This window comes from Ambystoma mexicanum, chromosome 4p (assembly GCF_040938575.1).
Source record: "Ambystoma mexicanum isolate Mex_15411 chromosome 4p, UKY_AmexF1_1, whole genome shotgun sequence".
Lineage (NCBI taxonomy): Eukaryota > Metazoa > Chordata > Amphibia > Caudata > Ambystomatidae > Ambystoma > Ambystoma mexicanum.
Genome location: NC_090927.1, coordinates 180,596,940 through 180,622,270, shown reverse-complemented (window position 1 = coordinate 180,622,270; position 25,331 = coordinate 180,596,940). Strand labels below are relative to the sequence as shown.

General features: G+C 45.0%; 1 protein-coding gene across 4 annotated transcripts in view; it reads left to right on the top strand.

The window, feature by feature from the left end:
- Window positions 1-25,331, top strand: part of PTK2B (protein tyrosine kinase 2 beta) — a 998,240-nt gene that overhangs the window by 777,002 nt on the left and 195,907 nt on the right. For all 4 annotated transcript variants that reach the window (XM_069605649.1, XM_069605652.1, XM_069605651.1 and 1 more), the window contains 2 exons: window positions 7,266-7,381; window positions 18,188-18,288. In XM_069605649.1, the coding sequence (XP_069461750.1) occupies window positions 7,266-7,381; window positions 18,188-18,288 (217 nt within the window). The remainder of the gene's footprint in view (window positions 1-7,265; window positions 7,382-18,187; window positions 18,289-25,331) is intronic.

The following is a 25,331-nucleotide window of genomic DNA, read 5'->3' as shown; positions in this document are numbered from 1 at the left end:
TCAATCTTAGGGCACCTGGCTAGGTCCCGATTTACCCAGGTGGGTATGCGTAGTATAAACAAAAGAATCGGGATGGGGAGATCCAAAAACAACGATACAGAAGTGCTAAGTGTGTGGGTTTATTATGTATTCACACAGGACATGGTAGATAACTTCACAATTTAATTTACATTACTTCCGATAAGCACGAAAGTTAAGTTGAAGAGGACGGACAGGGTTGGTTTATGCAGTAGTGACACAAGTGGGTGTAGGCCTCTGAAGTATAGAGGTCGGCACTACACTAGGATACATGTTGCCTCATAAATCGAGGGGGTATAGGAACCCGCAGTTACACAAAACACAAAAAGCACACAACAATCTTTGAATTTTAGCGGGTGCAAGTAGTGATACAGTTGTGATAGGAAGTTCGACACAGGGAGTGACACAGGGTGTGTTTCGGCCAAAGAAAGTGGCTTGGTTGTAGCCGTCTTTGTGCTGGCCTTCGTCAGGAAAAAGGGGGCACCAGTAGTGGTGCTGTCCGTACTGTCTGTGGGTGAAACAGAGTAATTAGGATCTCGGATATTTGTTAGTTCAGTACTATAAGTATTAAATACGGGCCTAATTGTAGCCCACGTTGTACACCATGTGGTGTTTCTAAAAGACAGCTTACCTGCCGTGCAGGGAATCGGGTGGGTGCTGTCGGGGAAGCCGCGAAATGTGCGGACCGTCCGGTGCTTGGATTAGCAATGGTGAAAGGCTTTAGTTTCCTAGGGGCTGGCGTGGTTCAAAGTCTCACGAAGCCGGAGTTGGGCGTAATTGGACCCCAGTCTGAAATGGAAATTAAAATTAAAAACCGGTATAGGTAACCTGTGAGGGTCAAATGCGCCAGGGAGTATGTCCGCGTAGGAATCAAGTGGAACTTACTGTTGTCTGGGTGGTACGCTGCCGTGCTGGACGTGGACTGCTGAGAGCCGGATGAGTCGGACAGCGAGGGAGCCGTGTTGGACTTTATAAAGGACAGCCAGTGGCTGGGGACCGGCGAATGGGAACCCACGATTCAAGGGCGGCACCCAGCTTGGGCCAATCAGATGGCTGTGCGCCGTGTCCCAATGAAAAGGCGGTACTCCGTGTGTGATGTTGGGTAATGTAGTCCAATGTGGCACATTGGCGCACGTAAATGACCTTTGTTTGCAACCATGTATCCTACCTGTTATGTTGTGCAAGTACCCATGAGCAGGAGTCCCCGTACACCACATTGGACTACATTACCCAACATCACACACGGAGTACCGCCTTTTCATTGGGACACGGCGCACAGCCATCTGATTGGCCCAAGCTGGGTGCCGCCCTTGAATCGTGGGTTCCCATTCGCCGGTCCCCAGCCACTGGCTGTCCTTTATAAAGTCCAACACGGCTCCCTCGCTGTCCGACTCATCCGGCTCTCAGCAGTCCACGTCCAGCACGGCAGCGTACCACCCAGACAACAGTAAGTTCCACTTGATTCCTACGCGGACATACTCCCTGGCGCATTTGACCCTCACAGGTTACCTATACCGGTTTTTAATTTTAATTTCCATTTCAGACTGGGGTCCAATTACGCCCAACTCCGGCTTCGTGAGACTTTGAACCACGCCAGCCCCTAGGAAACTAAAGCCTTTCACCATTGCTAATCCAAGCACCGGACGGTCCGCACATTTCGCGGCTTCCCCGACAGCACCCACCCGATTCCCTGCACGGCAGGTAAGCTGTCTTTTAGAAACACCACATGGTGTACAACGTGGGCTACAATTAGGCCCGTATTTAATACTTATAGTACTGAACTAACAAATATCCGAGATCCTAATTACTCTGTTTCACCCACAGACAGTACAGACAGCACCACTACTGGTGCCCCCTTTTTCCTGACGAAGGCCAGCACAAAGACGGCTACAACCAAGCCACTTTCTTTGGCCGAAACACACCCTGTGTCACTCCCTGTGTCGAACTTCCTATCACAACTGTATCACTACTTGCACCCGCTAAAATTCAAAGATTGTTGTGTGCTTTTTGTGTTTTGTGTAACTGCGGGTTCCTATACCCCCTCGATTTATGAGGCAACATGTATCCTAGTGTAGTGCCGACCTCTATACTTCAGAGGCCTACACCCACTTGTGTCACTACTGCATAAACCAACCCTGTCCGTCCTCTTCAACTTAACTTTCGTGCTTATCGGAAGTAATGTAAATTAAATTGTGAAGTTATCTACCATGTCCTGTGTGAATACATAATAAACCCACACACTTAGCACTTCTGTATCGTTGTTTTTGGATCTCCCCATCCCGATTCTTTTGTTTATACTACCCAGGCATTGGATGACATACCTAGATAAGCAGGCTCTGAGACTGATTGTGGTCCCAAGGTGGGTCTCTGGAGATTTCTGGTGTCCATGAAGTGTGAACACTCAGGATAGAGCGCCCAGCCCATTTGTTGTTAAGGACCGTTGCCCAGCAGGAAAGCTAGATGCGCACTGCATGAAGGGAGGTGTCTTGTGGTTTGTGCAGCATAGCCTTACACAATGTAGGTAAGCGATCTGTTTCTATTAGACACCAGAGGACTGAATCCCAATCATTGAAAGTATAAGCTTCAGGCACCATCATTGACTGCCAGATACAACAGGGCTTGTAGCTACTTCGTTTCATTTTCACTTGGGATTTGTAAACTTGTATCAAGTCAACATTAAGGGGCCGAATAATGGAATGTTTGCCCGGTTCAAAGTGAATTTACACTGCTGAAAAGTGACTGTGCAACTGCAGACACAAACCCTGATTAATGGGACCGTGCAAAGAGCATTTCTGCACTGCAAAGTCCGGGCATAGTCAGCGCATAGTCATTTTTGCAGTACAAAACGACTTTGCACTGACATTGCACGACAAAAATACACTTTGTGCGGTTCCATGAATCAGGGTTTGTGTATGCAGTGCAAAGTCACTTTTTGTCAGTAGTGCAAATTCACTTTGAACTGGGCAAATATTCCATGAATCAGGCCCTATATGTATAAGTGCTTGCATCAAAGAGGTGACAGCTAAATACAAGTGAACCCATGCCTGCGTTAAAGCAGCTATTCGGAATATTGTCTGGGAGTCAGTATGTTTGACATTGCACACGACTATTGAGTCCTGAAGACAGCTACTGGGAACTCTCTAGAGAGGCAGAACCAAGGCACAGGATAAGCTTGCCAAGCTGGTCAAGCTATCCAGATAGCTGGTGTATGAGTCATCAGGCCACAACCTACGGGGGAAAAGCAATAAGTACTTTCCTGGGTGAGCTTGACTGCTTAGGCACTGCTTGTCTGAAAACAATACTCACCTCCAAACCTAGGACTGACACATTGATGCGTCATTGCCAAGGTACAATGGGGTCATGCTCCCAAAAGGCCTTTAAAAGATGGTGGATTCTGATAGCACGCAGAGAGTGGACTGCAGCAAGTTCTCCCTCTGTCGGCACAGCCAGTGGGCTGCCCCGTATCCCTGAGGAGGGAACCTCGGTCTTTCTTAAACCCAAGCTGCAGCTCTTTGTCAGAGATTAGTCCTTTAGGTTATTCCATGAGAATAGAGTCACGGCACTCCTAAACATTTGGTGGTGACTAGAGACACCTGGTGTGGTGTTGGAATCACAGTTATGCTGGCATGTGGTCCTATACTGAGGAGTATCCAATTAGGCTATCACTCTTCTATCCAATGGAATCTTGGGAATATATGCTAGCCACATACACTCATCCTGGTGTGAGGGCCTTTTGAGGACCCTCTTCAATGCAGACCTGTGGTTCTTGGCTGCGGAGCAGCTAGTCAGACTATTCCTGTTCTGGCACTATATCTTGGGCTTTTCAACCTTTGATGGCTACGCTAGGCACAGGCCAGGCACCCAGCTTGGTGTGGTGGCCTCCTCAGGGCTGCTTCTGTGCTGAGGAATAGCTAGTTGGCCACTCCTGTTCTTCGGATTTAGAGTTGCACCTCAAGGCTCTGCTAGTTTGTGAACTACGCCCAGTGTGCATGGTGTACTGGTGCTGAGATTACCCGTAGAGGTTGTGGACCTCTGTCAGGAGACTGGGCCCCACTCGTCTGAGTATCCTGAGTGTACTGTCTGAGGGAGGGTGGGCACAATTATTTTCTTGCAGCTCTTTCAGGGGAAGAAAGGTCATCTTTTACCCTCAGCAGTTTGACCGCACAGCCTACAACCCCTGCTGTGTAGGACCCATTCCTTAAATCAGACCCATCATAGATGCTTCCGCACACACTGGGTTCACTATAACACAGAAAAAAGACCATGGCTCTGGGCAAGAAAGATTCCAACTACCTGTACCCACCCAGCATTGTCAATCCCAAACCTCTGTGAGCTTACGGCGAGCTCGCTGACATGGCTTCCTAGATCTTGCACGGAACAAGAGGTAGGGGGTGGCTGGAGTCATCCTAATTCTCTATAGTCTTCATTTCTTCATGTTTCATGTTCTCCTAACTGCATGCTTTTCGGATTTGTATTGGCGTTTTGTTTCATAGGGTTATGCAAACAATGTTTGACGTTCTTCCCTGCAGTGTCTTTTTTCAGGAAAACATCATTGTAAGCGTCTGACGAGGCATTCTAAGCATGACAGTAGTGGGATCCTAAGAGAAAACAGGGTTACAATTAAATATTGCCAATTTCCGAATAAGTTTAGAAAGGTACGGGAACTGGATAATACCTTGAGTGGTGATGACATTCAACACAAAGACTATCTAGCCAAGTGTGACAAAGTAACATTTCGGAGGCCAATTTGGGGAGGATCAGGAGACTCTGGGGGCCAGACAAAACCACCTGCTCCACCATACCGCCCTTGGAATTGGTACTTGGGGGATTTCCCAGAGTCCCTTTCACGTCCCCTACCGTCTTTACCAAGTGATCCAAGTGGAGCATGTTAAGCAATGCATGGGGTGCAGCATGGGTACTGAAAATTCATGCAGGCAGTTTACGGACCACAGCAGCAGAGACACAGCCCAGACTACCTGCAAGTAGCTTGCAAACCTGCTCATGCAGCAAAGGAAATTCCCACTGCTGGTTCCAGAGAGGTAGAGAGACAGGGCGGGCCACGACACACATATGCAGATTGAGATGGTGGGATACTGTTCCTGGAGGAGCCCGTAGCCCAGATACACTCTGACGTAGGCACTACGACTGATCCGCCTGACCCCAAAATGGCAGTGGGAGCCTTTACGTTTGCTTAGCTCCCATTGCCAATGAAGCACCGAAATGAGGGTTTCTGGGAAGTCATGCTCATTGCTCCAACAGACCCATGACCTGCAACCAATAGGGAAATGGGCAAGTCAATCCAGTTTAATATTGGGGCATTTGAGGTTGGCAAGGCAATATGAAATGAGGCAGAGGGCACCCAGGAGAGTTGGTGCAGTTGAAGCAAGAGCATAGGCAAGAGCAAAGGTACCTTAGCATGCTGAGTCTATCACTCCTGAACACGACTTTGGCGGTAACCCTTAAATCCGGTGGTAGCGCTATTACCGCCAGATTTAAGGGTCTGCCAAATCAGGACTTCAGCAGATTTCTCCCCAGCTCTGAGCTGGGGGAAATCCGCCGAAAATTCATGCTATTACCACCGGCGGGAAATCCGCCGGCGGTAAGAGCGCACATTTTCCCCATTGAGCCCAATGGGGAATGGGGCATTCCCGAATGGGCTCAATGGGGAATGGGGAATTACATTACCGCCGAACTCGTGATCCGGCGCTATTAGCGCCGGGGAGTTCAGCTGTAGGGCTAATACTGCCAGCGGTAATACCGCCGACGTTACCGCCAAAGTCGTGATCAGGCTGCCTTTTATGATTCAGGAAGCAAGGACACTGCACTGTAAAAAGCCTGCTGGGGGTTATAATTCAGATCCTGGCAAGGGCCCAATAGCACATAGTAGAGAAGCATTGTTGCTAGCCTGCAGTGGGCAATTAACTAACCCTGAGAGAATCCAGAAACTGCAGAGAGGAGGAGAGTAGTGCTAGTCTCCTGGATGCTAAAACCCAGACTCTTGCAGAAGACAATGATCCAGAGAGAAAGTTAAGACCAAGCCTGTTCTGGGATGAAGCCTAGCGGAAGACACCTAGCTCCTTGGTGAGAATAGCTTAAGTTTGACAAGCACCCAGGCCGGGTGGTGGGGCTCTCCTGCTGGCAATAGTGTTGAGTATCCCCTAAGGCAAGGGTGAATCATCTTAGGTAAGTCTGTGCAGTGTCCACACTGAGGATCCCAGTAGAGACACCTGCATCCAGACGGTGACAATCCAATGAAGACAAGCAGAGACGGAACCAAGAAAGTGTGCTGGTGTGCTATAACCCTTAGATGTGAGTGAACCACAGAAGCGTGCTAGCTCTATATCCATGGAACCTCGTGTAATAGATAGGGTACAAGAGGTAGAAATGTGGTCCTACTAGAATTGTCTCTTGCACTTCTTTTGTTGTACCCCCACTCTGGCGTTGTTAGCCAAAGCTACCCACTGTTGAGTTTAGTTGAAATCCTAGGTACTCCTAGGTGGTCCTCTAACCAAACCAGTAGAACCTGATATCCTGTGTCTCGAGTGTTCTACCATCCCACACCATCCCATGAAGCTATGGTAGGCTTTAATCCTCCCTTGAATAAATTCACTTAAGGGAGTTGTACACCTTGTCAAGTATTACTTTAAATGTATTCCCTCATTTACCTGGTAAATGTTCCACATTAAACAATTATGGAAGAAAACTATTGTTTATATGTGGAATCCAAACAGTGCAGTATTCCATCTTCAGGACACATCAAATTGTAAAAATCGCCTCTCAAAATTGACCACGATCCACGAATATATACATTTTAATTCACCTTTTTCTGTTTTGATCTGCAACGCCCTTCAGAGAGACTTATGCTAAAATAAAATGTTCTTTTGGCACAATTTGTTTAGTGTATCTTTTGCTATCGGTGAGAGGCACCAAACTATTCTCTGAAGTCTTTAATCAATGACCTTTTTGAAGGTAATTAGCGTCCACTAGATCTACAATTCCAGGTAGGAAATATTCTAGAGATGAATAGGCCTGTTCCTAGGCCAGGCTGTGTTCTGCATCACGGGCATAGCACATTGGCCCCACGGCAGGTGGTTAGCCCTTCATCTGGATCACATGTACACCTGCAATCAATCATCCGTATTTCTGTTGCCCTTGTCCCTACCTCTGTGTCTTCCTTTTTTCATAATGTCATGCACCCATGCACCTGCTCATCCCAGCAGCCAACAGCTGTCCCTCTGTCTTTGCAGCTCGGACACTACCTCGAGAAGAACAAGAGTACGCTTGCAGTTCTGACGCTCATCCAGTTCTCGCTGCAGATCTGTAAAGCGTTGGCCTACCTCGAAGGCATCTCCTGTGTTCACAGGTAACAGAGTGAGTGTGGTGGCTGTACCCCTTGTAGAGTAAGGAGATGTTGGGCTTTTATGTGTTTCTATGTGTTGGTTCTCATTGGGTCTTTGCATATCGTTTAACAATCCACCGACTGGCAACTTCAGAGCACTCTCAGGTGGACATTGATGGGTATGTGAGTACATAAGACAGTCCTTCACTTTACATAACAGGTGGACCCATGCATTCAGGGTTGTACCACTAGGCATAGCTACATGTTGATAGGGTGAATAGATTGTTGCCAGGTGAGAGGGTTTTGTGGCCAGGCAAGGCATTGGCTTTCCTCCTCCTTCACTTAATTGCTGTGGAAAACCCTGTTCTGCCAGATATTATATAGCTTTAGTGGCTTTGCTTGGGAAAGTGCTCATCAAAAAGAGCATAACATTTATTTATTTGTTATTTTACATTTTTGAAACGACCAGACCAGAGGGTATCACAGCGTTACTTCAGTACATAGAGAAGGCGCCTTGGATACTCTGCATACACTTTGAAATTATTATTCTGAGGGGTACTAAGTCGGGCCAGGCTCATTTCTCTGCGTGGTTACATAGGCTATGCTGTGACCACCCCCAATCCTTTTCACTTGGAAATCATCGGTAGACAGTAGGGGCACTTACCCCACCATTGAACCTGTTTGAGCAAGTTACCATACTTCAAACGTGGGGGGTTCCATGTAATAAGGTCCCTTAAAAAATAACGGCATGCCGGAAAATGGCAATTTTATTGTGGGGACATTATTAGATGGAACATGCGGGGGACACCCCTGCAAACCCCAAAGCCTTTTTCTGTCCAAGGGCAGCGGGGTACACCCCCACATCTCCCGCTCTCCCGTCCCTATATATATAGTCACCTATATAATGTTGCCACAACCATTTCCCGGCGACATTATATATGGCGACCATATATAGGGATATTATCTGATACCACGTGGTTTTGACCACGTGAGCCTCTTCGATAGCTCTCATTATTAAGGAGTCATGAGTAAACGGGCAAAGCATGTTACTTGTCAGAGGCGCCGCATCTGTTCCTCCATTTAAGACAGTTGAGTATAGATACAGACAGGAGAAAGCAGTCTGATCCTAAGAACTAGGACTGTGGCAGTGGAACAGCAAGGAACGGATACTTACCGTAGTGCCTAAATATTACTGGTAATAGCTGTGCTGCTGGATTAGTGAAGGTAAGGACACAACTGGCCAAACCCATGGTGAACCGTGATGCCGAGGCATGCACCGACGTGCATGTTGGGGTCACTCGCATCCCAGTTCTTACAACATTGAAACTAATATCAAAGCTTCTGATCCTACCAGGAGTTTTGGCCTGCCCTGAGGTCTCGTAATGTTGAGCACAACTATTAGGAGTGCTCATGCTGCACACAGTAGCATGTTCTTTATTCTACAGAGACGCCTAAACATCTGCACACGTCTGCATCAAGTGTGATCCTCCATCAACCAGGCGAAACCTAATTTATTAGGATTTACAATATCGCTTGAAGTGCTAAATGATGCAAAACATTGGTGTAGTTGAGTCTTAAAGAAAGCCATTTGAGATTGACAAATACTAGCGCATGTGCCCTATTTCAATGCAAACGTATAATGCTGTTAAATGTCTGGAATGTGTTTCCTTTCTATGAAGTGGCTTCTGTTATCTTCAGGTGCAACTCATAGATCCCAAAAAAAGAGAGCATGCCCATGTTTGGCTCTCGACAAGAGGGGGTTCACCGTAGTGGAGAACAGCTGTCTACTCATGGGTACAATACCCAGCGAGCTGTCTTTCATACATCGACCCCACAGGGTTCAAAATTGAGCAGGAGCTAAAACCATCTCCTGGGTGTCGGGCATCACCCTGCAGGCAGGAGCTACCGCAGAGGAACCAGGAGCTACCAGAGATGCGCCTTTAACATTTTGTTAATTTTGTATGAACCCTTGTGTTTAAATGTGTATTAGATGTGTTCTAATTCTTCGTTATTAACATTCTCAAATACTCAAAGTTAACACCACATTTTCATGTTTGGAAGGCACCAGTTGGCACTAGGAGCCAAATGTAGCTCATGGTAGCTGTTGCTTTCAAGCTAACCAGGCTCCACTTTGCTAGAAGCAGGAGCTAAATAGCTCCCAGCTCCTCTCAATTCCAAACTCTGCCCCCAGGTGAAGAAGTCACAATCATTCCTTGAGGTGACTAGAGTGTTCCTTGGCACTCGTCGTCCAGACCACTTGAGAATGCTGGTGAGGACAATATCAAACACGCATTGGCAATGCCGACCGTTTCAGCTTTTGTGTAGGCATGGGAAAGGCACTTCCTAGGCACTGTCATGATGATATTAACTGCCATTAATGGTAGCAAGGGCAAAACGGTGCGGGTACCGTGGCATCTAGTGGCAGTGCCTGGCAAATAATGCCTAATACATGCACTGTTGGCTTTAACAATGCTTGTACGGGACTTTAGTGAAGGGCACGCATAGTGCTTTTAAACCAAGTGGCTGAAGGCAGTCCTTGATTAGACATTTTCAGTAAAGGTACTGCTGCCATCAGCCTTTCTGGGCTTCACTGAGTATGAGGACAATGCCAATAATGTTCCCCAGCACTGCTATCCATTAGGGAGGTAGTTGTATTACTACATTGACTTAAATGGAGGTCCCTGCACTGGTATCCTTAACGACTCATCTGCGCAGCCAAAGTGCAATGAGTTAATCAGGGGATTGAGGCAAAAAAGACTCCACTCTCAAAAAACCACTCAGGGTCACAAAAAAGTCAGCTAATATATTTGGTTCCACAATGAAATAGATGGGAAGACTACGTAAAGAACAAGCATTGGCAAAGCCAATCGTTTACCATTTGCAATTGTTTATTGCATTAGGTAAGAATGCAGTCAATTCTTACCCACTAATTCCAAACATGTCTGCAAGTTAGTGTCTGCTGGCACTTAACATTGGTAATAGACATGGCACGCGTGCTTCTACTCACAGCGCTATACAGATGTCTTTGCAGTGGTACTTGTCAAATTAACTTGCAGATGTGTTTGAAACATTTTGGGTAAGCATGGCTATTTTAAGGGTGAGCTGTTGTGGTGGAGGTGGGGAAGAGCTAAGGTGGAACGGGGATAACTAAAATGGGAGGCAGTAGGCAGGATTGAGCTTGGATGAGTGCTCGTAGGCAGAGGTGAGCTAGGGTGAGGTATGGTCGGTGTATGGTGAGTATGTAAGGGTGGGTGGGCAGGGTTGTGGATAGTAGGGTGGGTGGCATAGTATGGGGTTGTTGGGTGGTGGTAGAGAGTGGTATGGTATTGGCGCGTGAGGTAGGGTGGGTAGGTCGAGAGGGATAAGGCATGGTAGAAGGTAGCTGGCAGTAGAGTATGGTGGGAATAGAGATGGGTGAGGAAGAGTAAGTGGAAGAAGAGAGAGGGGAGTAAGATTGGGTGGGGTACAAAGGGGCGATGAAGAGTGGGTGTGGATAGAGAAGTGTGAGAAAGTGAATGGGGTAGAGATGTGAGCCAGCGTTGGTTTGGGCAGAGGTGAGGGAGGCTGGTCGGGGTAGATGGTGGTGATAAAGGGAGGGTGGTGGTAGAGTGGGGTAAGGAATGGTGGGTGGGGGTAGAGAGGGTTGAGGCAGGGCGGGTGGGAGTACAGAGGGGTGTGGAAGGGTGAGTGGGGCAGGAGTAGACAGGGATTTGGGTGGACGGGAGCTGTGTTAGAGTGTGGGCAGGGAAGAGGGTAGGTGGGGTGCTTGAGTTTGGGTGACTGGTGGTAGAGTAGGGTAGCAGGGATAGAGTAGGGGTTTTTGTTAGAGGGTGAAAGGTTAGAGAGGGGTCGGCTTAGAGTGGTGGAGTGGTGTTTATTGGAGAGGTGGAGTGGAGTTGTGGAGTTATGGATTGGAGTGGTGGACTGGTGTGCTAGGGTAGTGTGGTGGTGGTAGTGTAGGGGTGTAATGATGTGGTTGGGTAGTGTGGTGGAATGGTGTGGTGGCATGGATTGGTGGTGTGAAGTAGGGGTATGGTGGTGTGGTTGGGGTATGGCGGTGTAGTGGTGGGGTGTTTCTGTGCAGTGGTGGAGTAGAGTGTTGTTGTGGTGTGGATTGGTGGTGTAGAGTGGTAGTGTGGAGTGGGGTTGTGGTGTGAACAGGTGTGGTTGTAGTATGGTGGTGACATGGTATTGTGGATTGGTGTGGAGTGTGGTGTGATGTTGAGGGTGTAGGAAGGTGGAAGTGTGGTGTAATGGCAGCGATGTGTGCAGTGATGCTGTCAAGTGGTGGTGTAGATTGATTATCATTTCAGGTGTGGGGGTGTGCTGGTCGTGGCGTGTGGTTGTAGGGGGTGGAGATCTAGGGGATGGTGTGCTGTGCTGTGGAGTGGGATGGACTGGTGGGGTGTGCTGGGTGGAGAGGGGTGAAGTGACAAAGCTGCATTGCCAGACAAACAAAGATGGGGAGATCACTGTGCAAGACTCTCTCACAACGAAATCCCAGGCTCAGAGTTTCATGTTACAGAGTTGTGATTGGGAAGAAATCAATTTAAGCAACCCCTCATAGGATTACACAGAGGAATTCAAATAGGGAATTATGCATTTTCATGCTATAGCATTGGTGGTTGCCATGCCAACCAGATATTCAACTTTAAAAAAAACCCTTTCCCAAACCTTTCTCTTTGTCATTGGTTTTGAGCATATTTTTGTGGGTGCATCACCAAAATGTGCTAAACACAAAAATCATTTCTGACAGATGGCGTTTACTTGTTACACCTTAGCCTAATGTTTCATTTTGATAGGCTCTGCCAATTTGGGAAACAGGAGGAAACATGTTCTATTTTAACCTTTTGGGAAAATAATTGTGTTGCTTCAATCACCGGTGGCTGAAACACTTAACACTAAATATGTATTGTAAGACTAACTATAAAAACACACAGCACATATACATTCATTTTGTGTGTGCCATTTTTGAACAGCAAAAACATGAATACCATCATAAATAAAACAAAAAAGGAATCCTATCATTGATATTCAGCTGGTTTTTAAGTTTCATTATAGATCACAGTACAGCTCTACCTGACTCGGAATGCAAACGTACTTGCTTTCTTAGTCTGGTACTTTGAGCCACTTTATATAACAACGTTTCTCACCTGACTCTTGACATTATTTCTTTTCCGTTTCTTCTCGAATGCACAAACAACTCGACTCTGGCATAGGGCCCGTGCATCCATGCCCCCCTGATACTGACATGCACATGGCTTGCGTTTTAACCTCGTTGTCCCCTTCCACCTTCTCTCTCTCCTTCCTCATCTCTGACATAGCGTGCTTTCTATTTCACTTCTTCCCCTCAGGCCCCTTACTGTGCTGTTGGACTCTTTCCCCCTCTGGCCAGCCCATCAATGGTGAACATAGAGAGAGGACTCCTACACCAGACAGTAGGCCGTGCAGTTCATGAATAGTGCAGATAGAAAGAGGACTCAAAATGCTGGTGCCTAAATACAGATTTTCAATACATTTGTTATGGAAAGTCATGATTCTATTAAAGACTCGGAGGCAAAGGGTTATGCTCAACTCAACTCTTTACTTCTGGAGCAGCCAACCAATTAATGTTTACACAAACCAAGCTTTCAAATGAACTACAATGTCTGTGATCATAGAAGAAATTTGAAGTTTGCTTTCTATTGGTTAAAACGTACCACGTGATCTCAACTGTCCAATCACGTCTTAACAGTCCAATATAAACATCCCCATCTTCCTTCTATCTTCCTCTTTCTGAAGCTGGTTGACAACTGAACTTGCGTCCCAACCGGTAAACGCCTGAACTCTCTTATCTTCATCAATTATTCTTCATGTACCCATAGGCTCAGACTCCGCACCTGTCAAAACATATATAACAGCGATGACGTAACCATTCCAGGATGGGTGGGCAATCGCAAAATACAATGCATTGACGAAAACATTACATGAATAAAAACATATTTTCAGTGATGTCCCAATCTAGCAATTGAAAGGGTGGAATAATCTTTTGCCTCCAAGTCTTTAATAGAATCATGACTTTCTATAATGAATGTATTGAAAATCTGTATTCTATGTCAAGACTTGGAGGCTCAGATTATGTTAGTTTAAAGCTTACTTACTACCAACATAGCCACCTGATCTATTGGTCTAAAATAAAAGTTTTAAAAGTTGTCTCATTCAGCCAATCCGCCGCCTTTAATATATCTTCCAGATGTGCTCCCATTTTAAAAGCCATGGATGCCATTGCCCCTCTAGTCGAGTGAGCGCCAGACTGTTCCACATCAATGCCTGCTTGATCCATGCACCATTTTACCCATCTTGCTAACATAGCAGACGCTGCTGCTCTGAAAGGTTTCCTTATCGCTATCAAAAGTTGAAATTGTCCGGGGTCTAAACTGCTCTGCCATGGCCTTGTAAGCTTTCAAGCACTTGACTGGACATACTCTGGGTCGTTCTGGAAAAGCCGCTTAATCTACAGCCCTGATCCCTGCTTTTGGCCTTTTTTCTATGTGGAATGTAATATCCATAGTAGAAAATGTTTTTCTGTCTACCTCCAAAGCTTTGACTTCTGAAAACCTCTTACATGAAATAAGAGACAGCAGTGTGGTCAGTTTTGCCAAAAGTGCTTTTCTGGATAACTATGTTATCCAGCCATGCCTCAAACATTTTCAGCACAATACTCACGTACCACAGCCACAAATATTTCGGCGTCAGGTGTCTCATGCACCTAACTCCTTTCAATAATCTACAAATCAAGGGATAATCACCCACAGGTTTACCCTCAAAGAATGTGTGACCGGCCAAGATCGCTGACCGATAAGTGTTAATCGTTCTGTATGCTTTGGTCTGCGCTGCTTGATTAGCTAGGAATTTCACCACAAGAATTACATCTGTTCGAGCGGGATGTATCTTCCTCTGCATGCACCAACTACTCCACTTAAGCCATTCCCAGTCCCCGGGGCCCAGGATTCCTTGATGAACCTTGAGCTTCTCCCGAAAGGCCCGGGTTGGCCCAGGATCTCCTGAAATCCCCCATGGTAACTGGCTCAATCTTTCTGACTGAACGAGTGGGTGACGCTCCACCGCCGGGCCCAGCACTATGTCCTGTCTGAGCGGCAGTAGAATTGGAGTGTCGTAAGACATTTTTAGCAGGTTTGGGAACCAAGCCTGACTTCTCCAATCGGGTGTCACCAGTACTATTCTCGTTCCATGTCTCCTGACCTGGGCTAACGTTTGTGCTATCATATCGAACAGCGGGAACGCGCATTCTGTTGCTGGTCCCAAAACGTGGAGAAAGGCGTCCATCACCCATGCTTCTGGGTCTGGGCTCCAGCTGTAAAACCTGTACCGCTTCCTGTTCAATCTCGAAGTGAACAGGTCCGTTTTACATGGTCCTCTCCATCTCATAATCTCCTGGAAAACTGACTCCTCTAGCTGCCAATCGCTGGAGTCCTTCAGGTATCTCAAATTCCAGTCTGGTTCTGTGCCCCAGGTAGATGCACTGCTGTTACGCTGACTCGATACCAGAAGTCATTGGCTAGTTCTGCTTGCATCTTGCATCTTGTCCCTCCCAGTCGGTTGATGTACCTGACAGCAGAGATTGTCCATTTAGAGGAGGATGGTGCATCTCGCACCTCCGTGTGTCCAGCAGCGGACTGCGAAATAACTTGCTATCAGTTCGAGACAATTGATGTGGAGCGCTAGCTCCTCCTCTGACCACCTTCCCCTCGGCTCCCCAGCCCCATCGACTGTTGTCCGACTCGTATCATGAGGTCTTGGGTGGAGCCAAATATCTCCCTGCCATTCCAGGCCTCCATGTGATCATACCACCACTATAGTTCCGTCCTCACTTCCTGTGAGATCGGGACTTTCTGATCGTATGACCGTCCCTGTCTGATATGTTCTATCTTTAGTCGTTGTAACGCTCGGTAATGGAGCGGTCCTGGGAAAATGGCTTGAATCGAGGATCACAGTTGCCCTACCAGTCTGGTTATCCCCCTCAAGAATATCATCTAACTTTCCATCATGGTCTTTACATCCCTTTTGATAGAGTTCATCTTCTCTAACGGTAAGCTGAGTGTGCCCTGTATCATTTTCAGAATGACTGGGATGGGACTAGTTCCAATTTCTCCCAGTTTATCAAGAACCCTAGTTGCTGTAAGAAGTCTGTCGTAATCTTGGCTTGTTCCGAGATCAGTTCCCTGTCCTAGCACATGATGCATATATCATAGAGGTAAATAATCAATCTGACCCCCTGCTCTCTGAGGTGTCCCACTACTGGCTTCATCAGTTTGGTAAAGCACCAAGGGGTTGAGGCCAGCCCGAATGGGAGACATACGAACTCCCACCTCTGATCCTTCCAGAGGAACTTCAATAGCCAACGCTGACTTTGATGGATAAGCACTGTCAGGTAAACATCTCTGAGATCTATCCGAGCCCGCCAGTCTCCCTTCTGGAGTATGTCCCTCAGGAGGTGAATTCCAAGCGATCAATACCTTTTTTGATGTCATTGCGGTACCTTTCCATGAAAGTCAGCATGCTGTCATCAATTTTGGGTTTCTCGGCTACCTCATCCGCAACACTAGCCCTAGGGCATTGCGCCCTCATCTTACTCCTGGCTTCCTTACTCAGTGGGGCTCTGAGCCTTCTTTTTAGATAGGCCGTAATGTTCTCCGGAGGGTCCCACTCCGATGACCTTGGGTGCACCAAGGCATCCGGGTTGAATTTGTCGCCCTGGTTCTCCTCAGGCTTGCCCCTCTTGCTCCTGTGCCTTCTGTTAGGCATGACCATTAAGTGATCGTGTCTCAACATTCAGGGTAATGACAAATGTACCCTTCATGTAGATTCCTAAGCATCAGTACTGCTGAATCAAGTACAGTAGTCTAGGGTAATGCAGAATACACCCAATTTCTATATGCTCTCTTGTGTATTTCCTTAGAATTAGATTCAAGGTTATATATTTGTGTATTCTACCTGATTTTGTCATTTATGTGAGTATATTGTGTGATGATTCATTTCATTCTTTTTTTCTTCATATCTATTGTTTGGATTCCATATTTGTTTCTCAATTTACACCTTGCAATATATGTTCTTTTCTTTGGCAATGTTTGCTACCATATCAATGTTAATAATAAAGAAATAAAAAAGGAAATGTTATGATTGCGAACCACATGAGATATTCTTTGTGACTTCTTTAGCACTTTATTAAATCTATCAATTAATTAGAATAGATACAACACATTACGTTGTTTTGCATCGTGGTTATATTTGTTGTTCCTTTGACTATATTCTGACCCGAACCACGCTTGCCCACAATGAATAGTCCACGGACTCCTGTGAGCTCCTACCATCTGTTTCTTCGCTGTGGATGCAGTCCATTTCAGAGGTATCCTCTGAACTATCCTGGCCGTATTTGGCCCTAGACCTTGCCTTCCTCATGTCACCTTTGCTCTTATGTGGCGTACCCGTGGGGGTCTTGGTGCTACTTACCCTGTGGGTCTTCTTTCTTCCCCCTTTGCTCGAGCTTCTCTCCTCAATTCTGCCATGCCCTAAGAGAAAGCTACGAGGTCTACCATAATTCCCATGCCTTCACACGAGGTGCCCCTACCAGCACTCATGACTTTCTGTACAGCCTGGCTCATTCTGATGCCACTTACATGTGGACCCTCTGAGTCCGCTTCGGAGTACTCTCCACTCATGCTCATGCGTGTGCTGGGTTTTCAGTCTATAAATATGAAGTTTGCCCTGTGTTGCCCCCGTCAATCTGTTCTCAATTTTAGCTAGGCATGAATGTTCATGAATCAACAGTCTCACCTGGGACTGTGCCTGTCAAATCTAGGAGCTGTTTAAGTGACTGGGGCCTCTAATCAGTTTTCAGTCAGTTCCTATCCGTTTTTCCTGGGACTGTGCCCGTCTGCGCATCTCCTGCAGTCAGCAGTCTCTTTACTTAGACTGTGGTGCACCTTCACAACCAGCAGATGGTGTGTCCTTTAACGGGCTCTGAGTTCTGCACTCGGTTGCCCCGTTTGATCTGATTTGTTTGTGTCATTTGGAATGTATTCCTCCTGGTCCCCCTCCGGGCTTAAAACGTTGCTAACCTATACTCGCTTGCCACACAGGTTTCGCTGAGGTGCCTGAAACTCTCACGGCCCCATCGTGCCCGGCACGTACCTCAGTGTGGTACTGCCTCCTACTGACATCTAACGTCGGAGCCAAAACCCTGTTGTGTTCTACTTACGGATCTGCTCTGCCAAGCTCTGTTTGCGTTATGCGCTTGCTGGCGCGCACGCGTCTTAGTAAATACACTATCAACTTAGTACAAGTTCAAAGGAATAAATACACCGTCAATGCAGTATGAATTCAAAGGAAGTGAAAAATGTGCTTATCTCAGCTGCTCGAGCATCAAAGAAAGAGGAAGATAGAAGGAAGATGGGTATGTTTATATTGGAGTGTTAAGACGTGATTGGACAGTTGAGATCACGTAGTACTGTTTAACCAATAGAACGCACATTTCTCCTATGATCACGGATATTGTAGTTCATTTGATAGTTTGGTTTATGTAAAAATGAATTGGTTGGCTGCTCGAGAAGTAAAGAGTTGAGTTGAGCATAATCTGAGCCTCGAGTCTTGACATAGAATCCGTAATTGTTTTTTTACAGTTTGGCATTTTAACTTGTGCGCACACTGTCAGGTGTCTGCGAACTATCAGTTGTTATCAAGAAACATGATGCAGTGACTTTCCCAAAGAAACCAGCTCTGACACGGACATGTGTTGTGCTCTAATCGTATCTCTTTTTTCTCTCTCTGCAGGGACATTGCTGTTAGGAACATTTTGGTTGCTTCTCATGAGTGCGTGAAGCTGGGAGATTTTGGGCTGTCCAGATATGTGGAGGACGAAGAATACTACAAAGGTAGGACCAGAGGAGTGGCAGCCTGAACACTGATGACCAACAGATGGGGCCGCTGAACTGGAACATGAATAAAATAGAGGCCCTACAAACTGATTGTTTCATAAAATACTAAGGGGCTGATTCATGGAATTATTTGCGCCGAAAAACAAGGATTTGTGCGCCATTCTGCCCACAAATCCCTCTTTAACAAATGGGGATTTGCGGGCAGAATGACACACAAATCCCCGTTTTTCAGCGCAAATAATTCCATGAATCTGCCCCTTAATCTCAGAGCCTGGCAGGAAAGATAATGTTTTAGTCCAGTTCTGTAGAGCTTCTGCTCTTGCCTTTCATAATGATTTTTCACTATTTACTTTTAAATGCGGTTGGTCTTTTTCAACCAGTAAGAATAGTGAGCAGCATACTCCTGTAGAAAAACAGGTATGTTGAGCAGTTGCCCCAATGAAACGGAAGTCATACTTTTAAACACTTTACCATTTCTTGAATTTACTTTTGAGTATTGCGCTCGCAATTTTGGCAGGTGCCAGATGGACATGGACCTCCACGTCCGCAGCAGTTTGACAGTAAAAGGGTAATTCTGTGGCCTACGCGAAGCAGTGAGAAAGATCCTTAGCTGTATGCACCCATTTCGAAACCCCAGCCTCTGAACCCATAGGAGGTCAGTTGGCCAGTAGCTACATTTGTGTTGAAACCCCACACCCCCTATTTAAATAGAGATAGGGGGCTAGCTGGGGATCCCCTCCTCTGGCATCCGGTACCTCCACCTTACAGACAAATCGCTGCAGTGAATTGGGGGTCTGAGTTTGTGGAAACGCCGCTACAGAACATGAGCACAACGTACACCTCACATTCGGTGACCAAAGGTCTACTGTTTGAATGTATTCAAAATTAAGGATTTTAAAGAAAATCGTGTTAGATTTACTTGAAAATCTACTTAAAATGATAGTCATATGTCTCTGTGAATTGAATCTCATTTTATTTTTTTCAAGATTTTATTTCTTAATTTAGTACCTTAGATAAACAATAAAACAATGCAATAATACCAATGTGCAAAATCATACTCATTCACATACAATGTGATAGTCTAATCTTTAAAGTAATATCAAAGAAGAGCAACAGTCAAAGAGCAAAATAATAAAAAGTAAAAGAATCAATAAAAATAAGAGAACATACAAAATCAAAAGAAAACAAGAGTGCTAGAATGTGACTAATGATTAAGTTTGAAGATCATTAAATGCCCCCCAAATTCTTTCATACCTATCAAGCTGGTTCTTTGCTCTGAAGCACATTTTCTCCCTCTTAGACAGAAGAGACAGACTCTGCAACCAATCATCAATATAAGGGGAAGTGTCACTTTTCCAAAATTTCAAAATGTGTTTCTTGGCAAGAAGGAGGGCTCTATACGCCAGAACATTTTTACTAGTAGATAGTCCAACACCCATAGCTCTCAACCATTTGTGTCGCAAAGGCGGGTGAAATCACCCGATTTTGTTTTTGGCGGGTGAGACGCCCATTGGAATGAATGGGCGTGCAGGAGGCTTGGCGGGTGAGTCAGCCCTTTACAAAGCTGGAGTCAGCGCACAGCAAATATATTTCATCCCTAATCTCATTACATTTATGCCATTCTCTCACAACATGCTTTACAAAAGGTGGAGTAGTACCAACAGGCAACCTCGGATCCATGAACAAAAGAATATCCAAGGAGATAGGTGAAATGGATTCCTTCTCAATTTCAATGCAACCTGCAAAATCAATGCAACCAGACTCCAACCACTGGTGTAATGCGCATAGAGTAAAAGCAGAGTGGTAACGTTTTATGTCAGGAAATCCAAAGCCACCCAACTTTACTGATTTTTGGAGGACATCTTTCGGAACTTGCACCCGATTTCCTTCTCCCCACACAAACTTATCCAAGGACTTATAGATTTTTATTTAACAGATTATTTGACAATGGTAGGGGGAGCATGCTAAAGACATATACACATTTTGGAAGGATGGACATCTTCACTACATTAACCTTACCCCATAGGGACAGTTTTAGCTTCTCCAATCTACAGCAAAGATTATCACTTCTGCAATTATTAGACGGATATTATGCCCATGCACAGTCTCAACTTCCCTATTCACATGGATATCTAAATATGTAAGTCCCGAATCAGCCCACACTTCCCTACCCACATCGAACAACCCTCTATGGCACGATATGGAAACAGGATAAATCAAGGTCTTTGCAACATTAAATTTATAATTAGAGAATTCCTGCAACGTTGATAGAAACTCTCAGTATTATCACTCTGGGTTCAAGATTAGGACCAAGGGGTCATCTGCATACAAAAGAACTTTGCACACATACTCCCCAAAAGGAATATTCATTATATTTGGATGACTCCTAATCATAATGACGAGAGGTCTAATGAATAAATCAAAGAACAGCAGGGATAAAGGGCAACCCTGCCTAGTTCCCTTTAAGATCTGAAAATACTCAGAGCGATTCCCATTGACAGCTACCGTTGCCTTTGCATCTCTATATAAGGCTCTAATTAATTTAAGAAAAAGCAGCACGCAGTTTATTTTGTGCAAAATATGATGCAGAAAAACCAAGTTTACTCTGTCAAATGCCTTCTTTGCATTTATACTTCTTGCTGCCTATGCCTCTGCAGAGTGTCTTTTCAGATAAACTACATCTAGCAACTCCATCAAGTTATCACTACTATGCCTACCACTCACAAAACCCATTTGATTCTTATGGACTAATTTTGGAAGCAGGCCATTTAATCTTTTCGCCAGGAGCTTTACATCCACATTTAAAAGCAAAATCGGATGGTAATTTTCACATAACGAAGGATTGTTACCTTTTTTAGGAATAACCATTATTAATGCGGTCTGCATTGATTCAGTGATACGCCTCTGTATCCAAAATTTCTGCATACAATTTAACAAGGAAAGGTGATAAGATCTCACTAAAGGCTTTGTAGAATTCTATTGGGAAGCCATCCAGGCCAGGGCATTTACCGCTTGCCGATGTATTGATAGACTGTACAATTTCCTCAATTGTTTTAGGTGCACCCAAACCCAGTCTATCCTCTTCATTCAGGTTTGGCATTTCTATCTATCGAGGGAAGTATCAATTTCCATCTCGGAAACCGTTTCATCATTTCTGCATAAAGAGGCATAATATTGCCTGAATTCCTCGCAAATTTCTACATTCTTTCTCTTCAACGATCCTCCTTTATCTACAATAAAAAGAAATTGCCTATTATTCTCTATCTGCTGTATGCGGTTTGCTAGCAAGGCCCCCGACTTATCACCTCTCTCCCAGAACGCCTGTCTGTAATAAAATAAGGGCATCTCATTTCTTCTACAATGTCTCATTTGGTGTGTTTTAAAAGTCTCTTCCTGAGCATATATGAAAAAAAAGTATGCTTCTAACATGCCCGGCCATGATCCAATGTGCCTTGTCAATGCGATTACTCTTTCATTCATAGATCTGATCAGTTTTAATATTTTTTGTATATCACTATTTTGAAATTGTATACAGTGAATGACTGGATGTTTCTGAACCCACCAGTAATAGCGAAGGCAGGAGAGCATATATGTACACAGTACATGGAAGGTGAAATTGATGGTTTGACGGGAGCTACTGAGCCAGGTCCTCCCCACTTTATAAGTTCTTAAATAGCAACGCTAAGAGGCTCACTGTTTGCCTAAAGGAGCATCACATGCAAAAAATGTATGCTGCAATGGGTAACCGTTTAGGTGGAGGAAACGTCCTCCACCAAAACATTTATTGCGTGCAGTAATGACCACATTCACAAATTACTGATCCCCATGGAATCTGCATGACTCTAAATCACTCAGACCTTTCCCCTTACTGCATGGTTACCCCATGCTGTAAATGTATTTGAATTTGTCAGTTTTGCAAGCAGATCTCTAAATGATGCCCTAAGTAGATTTTTTTACACAGGACAAGGCATATATGTATCAGTTCTAAGAGAACCCACAGGCGATTCAAGGACTATATTGGTCCCAGTCAGAAAAGTTACCTTCAAACTTAGTTGTTTCCTGGAACCAAAACAGCATCAGTGGGAAGGTCCCAAGGTTGTGTCTGCATGAGGTTGCATGAGAATCGTGGGTTCTCACAATGAAAAGAAAATTCTAGCTGAGAAAAGTGACTTTTGTGGCCATGTTTGGCCTGAAGAAGATGGATACTCCATGCTGCATCCTGGGTCAGTTCTTCAGAGAATTATTATTTGGTTTTTCTCCCAGATCAGTGGAAGTTAGCGAGGGGCTGTAGCTGAATAATGATCAACAGCCTCAGGTACATCTACTGGCCTGCCATGGTCCGCATCCTTTTGTGTTTTCAAAATGCTCAGACGGGTCCAAACAAATTGTGATGCTGAGCAAGGTTGTATCTTCTACTTGTAGGCTACGGGAGCCCCCTGCCCTGGTTCTTTTTGGTGTTATAGGGTTGGCCATAGTCATGTCAGCCCAAAGAGACTTTTCAGCACATAGAGTACCTGGCAAGCAGTGACCTCAGTCTTCTATTAGCTACTGACTGATCTTTGATCCTCAAGCTCTTGATACATTCATAGCAACCTGATGAGAGTTCCTGGTAGTATTTTCCCCACTAATGCATGCATGTCTCCAGCCAGTCCCAGTCCATGCTCTGTAGACCTTATCAATTGAAGATAAATAGCTCCTGCGCCTCCTCGCACATACAAACTGAGTGGGGAGCCGCATCATCGATTCCTGCACACATGAGCGGGTACCAGTGTGCATGAATGAGTGAGTGTATGGTGCATGGGTGCGTGTGTGAATGAGTGAGTGAATGCTGTGTATAAATGTGTTGTGTGAATGTGTATGCTTGTTTGTGCTGTGCCGGGGAGCAAGTGGGAGTTGTTGGTACGCAACAACGCAATTTGACCTGGCATCTACCATAGATGCCCAGTAAAAAAATCATCATTCTTTCTTCCATCAACTGTTGGTTGATGAAAGGAATGAGCGAGTGGATGATACGTGATAGTCTGTTTATATGAGCGAGCGAATGAATGATGCATGAATGCTGTTTGACATTAAGGTGTGCTTACATGAGCGAGGGAATGATGTATACATGCTGTTTGAAATAAATGCTGCATGAATGTGTGTTGAGTGAGTGAGTGGATGAAATAAGAATGTTTGAAATGAATACTGCATAAATGTGTTTTTAATTGAGCAAATGAATGCTATGTTAATGCTATGTGAATGTGTTTAAAAGAGCGAGTGAATGCTATATCAGTGCTATCTGAAATTAATGCCGTGTGAATGTGTGTTCAAATGAGTGAATACTGTTTAAAACAAATGCTGTGTGAATGTGTGTTTAAATGAGCAAGTGAATGCTGTGTAAATGCTGTTTGAATGTGTGACTATGTATTTGAATGAGCAAGTGAATACTGTTTGAATGAGTGAATGTGTGTTTGTTTGAATGAGCATGTGAATGCTGTTTGAAATAAATGCTGTATGAATTCTGTGTGAATGTGAATTTGAATGAGTGAGTAAATGTGGGTGTGCTTACGTTGGGTTTGTGCTGGCCTGGGGGCTGATCTGGGGGTGGAGGGTAGAGTCATGAGCAGAGATATTTTACTGGGCGTCTAGGAAGCTTTAACATAGATGCCCAGTCCAAAATGTCATGCCACAGCATGAAATGGCTAGACTGATTGCATCAAACTGTATACTAGCCACTCAATAAGACGTATCATGCTTGCTTTAAAAGCATATAAAGCAAGCATGATACGTGTCATTTCATTGCTAGACTGTCAATTTGAGTACATCAATCTAGCCATTATATACTATGGCCTGACATTTTTTACTGGGCATCTATGATGCAATATCATAGGTGTCCAGTGCAAAATGTCATGCCACAGTAAGAAATGTCCAGACTTACTACACCAAAATGGCAGTCACGTAATACACTTATAATTCTTGCTTTAAAAGCATAATAAAGCAAGCATGATAAGTGTTATTACATTGCTAGATTGGCATTTTGGTGCAGCCAGTCTAGCTGTAATACCTCACTGTGGCATGGCATTTTTTACTGGACATCTATGATGAAGCAAATATGATAAGTGTTATTATGTGTCTGGACTGGCCTGCATTGGAGCAGCCACTTTGACCATGTTTTCTTAGTGTGGCATGGGACTTTTAATAGCAAAGGCAACCGGAGTATGCTTGTATGTGTGGGTACTGGCATATGTTGGCAGACCCAGTTTAGAAATGTTTTCTTATGGCTTCACTACTGGCATTATGTGCAAAGCAAATATGAGAATGTTCTTATATGGAAATACTGGCATGTATAGGGGCAGCAAGCATGGAAATGTATGGGCGCAGTCAGTGTGAAAATGTTTTTTATACTGGCATATATTATGGGCAAAGGCATCATGAAATGTGTTAGGAAATGCGCTGTTGGTGACTTGCATCTATTGGATATTTTCATGAATTACCCTATAAAACCCATTGCAAAGACTCCAACCAATCCAAAGCGTTGCCTCCTTATACCTTCCTCACAGAGACTCTGAAACAGGAGCAGTTTATTGGCCACTGTGTCAAATGTAGCTGAAAGGACTGTGACACATTTCATAGGCCTCTCCGGAGTCAAGGTGGCCCGTGGTACTGTGTAATGTGAGCTTGATTTGGGGATTGCCCATTTTACAGAACACCAGGAGCTGCGATTTGAAGTTTTTAGACCTCCAGTTCCCAGTGAAGTCAAAAGAAGCCTGTACAAATTGCATAACCCTGGGGGAACACAGAGGGCAAATGGAATCTTTCACACACCCCAGTCAAAATATAGGGGAGGATCTCGCCCATCTCCATCCAGGCTAAATACCACAAGAGACCATCTGAATTGAAGTGACATCTTCCTGACCTCTTTTACGCAGTGAAAACCAGTGACCTGTGTGTACTGACCTTTGTTCCTCAATCAAAGTCAATAGAATTACTAGTTTCCTCTGAGAAACACGTCACCAAAAGGGGAAAAGAAATAATGACTGTGTGCTTCACTTGCGCGGGGG